At 34.7% G+C, this 5,996-nt stretch overlaps 1 protein-coding gene across 4 annotated transcripts in view; it reads right to left on the reverse strand.

Moving 5' to 3' along the window:
* Positions 1 to 3,541, reverse strand: part of LOC111412260 (probable receptor-like protein kinase At1g49730) — a 6,173-nt gene extending 2,632 nt beyond the window's left edge. Inside the window, exons 1-2 of one of the 4 annotated variants that reach the window (XM_023043109.1) lie at positions 3,116 to 3,541; positions 400 to 658 (exon numbers count right to left, since the gene is read on the reverse strand). In XM_023043109.1, the coding sequence (XP_022898877.1) occupies positions 400 to 658; positions 3,116 to 3,170 (314 nt within the window). In that variant the 5' untranslated portion in view covers positions 3,171 to 3,541. The remainder of the gene's footprint in view (positions 1 to 399; positions 659 to 3,115) is intronic. The other 3 variants (XM_023043111.1, XM_023043108.1, XM_023043110.1) reach the window with 3 other exon arrangements.
* Positions 3,542 to 5,996: the final 2,455 nt, after the last annotated feature.

The raw sequence follows: 5,996 nt of genomic DNA on the forward strand, positions 1-5,996 counted from the left end.
ACTCATCTATAAGATCTTGGGCCCCAAAATAGCATATTTAAATTATAAGAAAGTCAATAGACGCCACAACTACGGCCTCCCAAAATGATCTACTAAGTTCATCGAGTTGTTCCAAAGGACCAAAACAGCCAATTTTTCATTTTAAAATGTCAAACTTGTTAATAGAGCAGCCCATGCCCTTAAATGTTAGCTATTGTTGTCATATTTAGCCGATGTGGTGTTTACTCTTAACATGCCTCGTGAGATGGTGGAGAACAACACTCTTCGAATCAATGCACTTTTGAGCTTTTAGACAAACAGATTACTTGTTTGAGCATGTTGGGCTCTAATACCATACTGAGTCTTGGAATTTCATTTTAAAAAGTTAATCTTGTTAAGAGGAACAGTCCAAGTTTTTACCGCTTAGGTCCAGTAGAAAAACCTCTAAGCGCAACAATGTGGCGGTGGTGCAATCGCCCCAAGAGCTGAACTTCCCTATAGAAGGAGGCATCATCACATTCACTAAAACCTTCGACTTCTTTTATTGTAGAAACAACACCATTTTGAAATCTGGCCTTATAAGAACTCCCTCTTGAAGAGTTATCAGTAGTTCTTCTAAACCCATCTGTCGCCTTCTTTAGATCCTTGTACGAGAAGCGCTTCACAAGAGATACTGGACCTTAAAACAATAATTTATCCAAGCAGTTAATAAAACATGAAAATACTTTTAATTTCTACAAAATCAAATACATGCAATTACAATCATATTATGATTCCAACACACACACACACACACACACACACTCTCTCTCTCTCTATTATATTTAGTATGCACGAAAAATGTATTCCGATACGTTGAAAATTACTCGGCATGAACCTAAGCACCATACTATGTCAATATTGTAATTTATATGAAGACTAGGGCATTCATTTGTCAACTATAATAGTCCACTTCTTTCCGGGACATAATGAATCAAACTTCTAAATTCCTGCTATAGCTTCTACAATTGTAAATGTGTAAGAAGGGTTTCACACTTAATATACCTAACTTTATGAGAAGCTTCTAATTTCTCATATATGAAATTTCAGAATGTTGAAGAAATAGGAAATTTACGTACTTGTACAATGAAAAAAAGAATGTAACTTCAAAACTTGGAACTGACAAAATGCAGAGGACCAAGGCAGGCAGTAAATTTAGTGAGTACGTGCCATTTTCATTGTTAATGTTCCGGTTATGAAAATTAAATCCACTTGTCTAGGACTCGTTCTTGGTTACAATCAATAATGATCAAAGTCTAATCGTGATCCTATTAGTGAAGCAAATTCAATAAAATAATTACTACACACATTGTTATTAAGGAATTATATACAAATTACTGAATTAGCCACTAATCTGTTACGAGCATTTCATATTCCCCCTTTTCGTATGATTTTGTTTATCACCTGTATTGTTAATCTTGCTTCCGTCAGGGTAAATTCGACCCCTTTCCTTGTTCCTACCTATCTATGAGAGGTAGCTGACCAACTTCTATAAGAGACATAATTGACTGCATTCATTTTGGTAGCTACGTGACCTACAATATTTTAAAGAACCTAAAAGATCTATCAAACTATGGAGTTAATGATTTGATCAATGAATACTCAATTCTATCTTTAATGTGCAATCAATCCTTCCATTTTTTAGATTGGTTCATCTTGAGAGTTATATGAAGGTGTGTACAGGAATTATGAGAAAATCAAAAAGTCTAGAAAATTACACAAAAGGGTTACTTTGTCCATTCTAGAATTAACATGACTATAGGTCACCACTCAAATTGAATTATAACTTCTTTATCAATGTGTCTGAGCCCCATTTTTGAAAGAATAAGTTTTGTAATAGTAATTTTTTGGAGAATGTGTGGTTAAAAAGTAGAAAATATTTTTGTTTTACGTGTAAAATTATTTTATTGAAAGAATGTTGATTAAAAATGAGTTTTTATATAATGGGGAGCTATATATGATACCAGCATTTGCAATGATTGTTTAATGCTTCCATAAACATGCATTTTCCCCATGAATCGTTATAATTTCTGATCAACTAGAACTAAAATTTAATCCGGAAACAAATTAAGAAATAGTAACTGACTATTCATTTTATTTTTCTTGGTGGAATTTCAACACATTTGTATTTCTATCAGTAAATATTTCGAAAAGAAACACAATAATTTTGAAGCCAATAACTTTTGCATGGAATTGACAAATGAATTCAACAGAATCCAAAAATTTTTTGGAAGGAAAAAAAAAAAAAAAGGCACATCCTCAGATTCCTATCTATTACACATTCACACAACTTTATAGAATTTACATACTATTACAGCTTCAAATAGGGTGGAGTAAAAATCTAATTTTCAAGTATTCTGATAAACAAAGACGGGGCCTTTTCTTATCATTGCTTCTATTTTTACCAATCCAGTTTCAAAACACAGGGTGACAGTGCTTGTATGCATGAATAGTATTTGCGCTTAATTAATGTATGTTTCCTCGCATACTCTAAAGATTTCCCTTTAGATTTTGCACACAAATTTTATTGTTTTTAGGTGTAAATGACATTTTTGTGGAGTTCCACGAAAAACAAACAATTCTTTTTAACAGCGTTTTCCCCCCAAATATTTCACTATTATCAGCAAAATTTTCATTATTATCAGCTAAATTAACTGGGAGTTATATGCCGAAGACACAAGAATGGGAATGCAGTTCCTGATACACGCAATAAAATCACAACTCCAATAAAAATGTACTTTCCAAGATTTTTATTACATGGGTTCCAATATTTCAACTTTTCAACACTCTCATAAATAGCTTGTCAAATCCAGTTATATTCTCCACGATGATTATCAAATTATTTTATCAACAGAAATCGTTTACTCACACAGAAATAAAATATTAAAAATCATGTGAAACTCCAAATTGTAGAACCCAACCTAATTCCAGCCGTAATTCAAACACAATTCTTGAAGAAAATACTGAAAAAATAGTTCCAATCACTTCACGTTACTTTCTCCACAAAATTTTCTTACAATAAATTTCCAAGAAATAAATAAATCATAGGCCAGTAAAATATGCAAAAAATGGAAGAATTTAGAGGTGTGGAGCATACCATTTTGGGATCGGAGGTGAAGCCAAGCAAGAAGAAAAATCCTGATCTTGTCCATTTTTTCTGGGTTTAGGATTTAGGGTGAAGACTACAGTTACGCAGAGTGAAAGAGGGTGCAATTATTACAGGGGTCCTTGGATCCATGTCTGTCCCCTTTAAATCAGCAAATAACATATGAAAGGCTTCACCTTTACTGTTTATGTAGTTGCCTTTTCCAGTTAAAAGGATCGGGGAGGTTAAATTGTATTTTATCAGATTATTTCTGCGTTAAATTTTTTCTTCTCTCTGTACAGTTATGTGCCTGTCAGTTGTTATAAGTTGATAATTAAAATCAATTTGCTTTTTGGAAAGATGTACTTTGATTCTTCAAGAAAAGGGCAAGAAAACACAGCTCAAAAGAAACAACTGGAACAGACAGAGAAGGCGTCGGTGACGGGAACCACCTGTAATTGCAATGAATATGACAACAAAGATACTTACAACCATTCTACAATTCTACAAGTACATCAATTTTCATATCTTTTTTTACAATATACATACATGCAAGTGAGTGGGGTCCACGATTACAGCCATTCTACAAGTACATCAATTTTTACATCCTTTTTCACAACATACACACATGCAAGTGGGTGGGATCCACGATTAAAATAATCGTGGACCCCACCTTTGTGAGGAGGGGTGAAAATTACTGTCAAAAAAATGCCGTACAAACGATATTTTTGAAGATACTTTATATTTATTGAATGAAAAATACATAAAATAGAGAAAAGATACAAGCAGCCTTTCGAGAGGCTCCTAAATTTCACTTCCCTCGCTCAATTCCTCCCTTTTTACTACTAGATGCCACTTTAATTATAGATTCTTTCTAGCTACTTACCCTCCACAACTTCTCATAATAATAGAATTAGTTGCTTTACTTTCTTCTCCATTCCTTTGGGTCCTTTTAGAATTGGTGAACCTGGTAGAAGTTTATCAACACTCCCCCCTCGGAAGTTCACCTTGTCCTCAAAATTCTAAACAACCGAACTATTTCCTTTGCAATGCTTGTCACGACTCAGCAGAAAATGAATATTTCAATCAGCCATTTGCGAGTTTTCTAACAAATGAAACTGGCGAATTGGTGTACAATGGTGGAAAGTCCTATCATTGATCAACTCTGCGATCCTCTTTTCTTTTGCAATTATGGAATTAATTAACAATCCTAACCTATCACCCACCTCCACATCATTGTTGGTATTAATATCCATCCAATTTTGTCGTCACCTGTCCATCCAAATCCATTTTCATTGATTTCCCAAACTATTTCTCTTGCCTCTTCTATTATCACCCACCTCCACATCATTGTTGGTATTAAAATCCATCCAATTTTGTCGCCACTTGTCCATCCAAATCCATTTTCATTGATTTCCCAAACTATTTCTCTTGCCTCTTCTATTATCATGAATAAGGTAGTTGGCTTTTCATATTGGGTAACCTTGGTAATAGGCTACTTCACTTTATTTAGGCCCATTACGTCTTGGACTTGATTACAGTGGAAATAAAATAAAATCAAGTACTTAAGCTTTCAAATTCAAAATTGAGGGTCGAAGTTTATTTATGCACAAATCAAGTATTAATAAATATAACGACCTATTTCAAACCTTAATTTCAAACCCATTTCTTGTCTCTCTCTCCTCTCTCTAAACACACACAGTGACAACAACCATTTTCTCTCCGGCATTTGTTTTCTGCAATGCAGCGGCGCCGGCCAGACCTGATATGAGCGGCGCTTCCAAATCGTCGTGACGATTTGAGCCCCGTAGTCATGGTGATGCCAATTTTGGGTGGCGTTGCTCATGGCGTGAGCTCCGGTGCTGTAACGATGGTGATTTTTCTAGTGTGCGTGCTGCTGCTTTAGGGATTTTTTGGGTGGGGATGCCGCGTGTACTCGACTGCTGTAGATGATGGCACTATAATAGTTTCAGATCTCGTCGTTGCAACGGTGATAACAATGCGACTGCGGCCACTACAATCACAACTTTAGATTGCGGTACCTATAAGGTCAATGTTTGGGTTTTTTCGCTACAATGGTGCAGCGCTCATTGTGAGTGGTGTGGTGTAGTTTGGCGAGTTAGATTTGGTGGTATTGTATGGTGTGGTCGTGGTGTGGTGTAGTGTGGCGATATGGCTAAGTGAGTTGGTAGCTGTGGTGCTGTACAGGCGATGGTGTGGTAGTTGACGGTGCTGCACTGTGGCGATGATGGAGATGAATGGGGTGTCGATCTGTGATCAACAATTAGGCTTTGTGACCATCTATTTAGGCATATGTGATCAAATATTAGGTGTCTGTGACTAAAAAATAATTTGTGACCAATAAATTATGATCTATGTGACCCATAGCCAAAATGTAACTTGTAATTTAAATGATCTGTGATCTCGAAATAATATGTGACCTACAAATTTTTTTATTTGTGACTGCGAAATAATCTGTGATTAATTAATTTGACGATATGTGACTAATAAATAAAACTGTGACCTATAATTGTGAATCTGCGACCATTAATCATGTAACTGTGAGTTTATTATCTTTATTTAATAAATATTTTTAATTAATTAAATGTATACCTGATTTTTGAATTTTCAAATTATTTACTTGATTTTTGAATTAAGGTAAACATAACACCTTATATGTGATTTTTTCCCCTTTGAGGAAATTACACAAAAGCAGGGATTTAAATAATACAATTCAAAATTCAGGTGCAAACTTTCATTATTCATAAATCAGGTATCAATAAATATAAAACTTAAATCAATTTTCTTTTCACCCAAACCCTAACTCTCCATTACTTTCTCTCTCTAAAACTGGTCCTTCTTCTCTTGTCTCTACCGTAAAATCTGAGGCAAA

The sequence above is a fragment of the Olea europaea genome, chromosome 16 (genome assembly GCF_002742605.1).
Source record: "Olea europaea var. sylvestris chromosome 16, O_europaea_v1, whole genome shotgun sequence".
Taxonomy (NCBI): Eukaryota; Viridiplantae; Streptophyta; class Magnoliopsida; order Lamiales; family Oleaceae; genus Olea; species Olea europaea.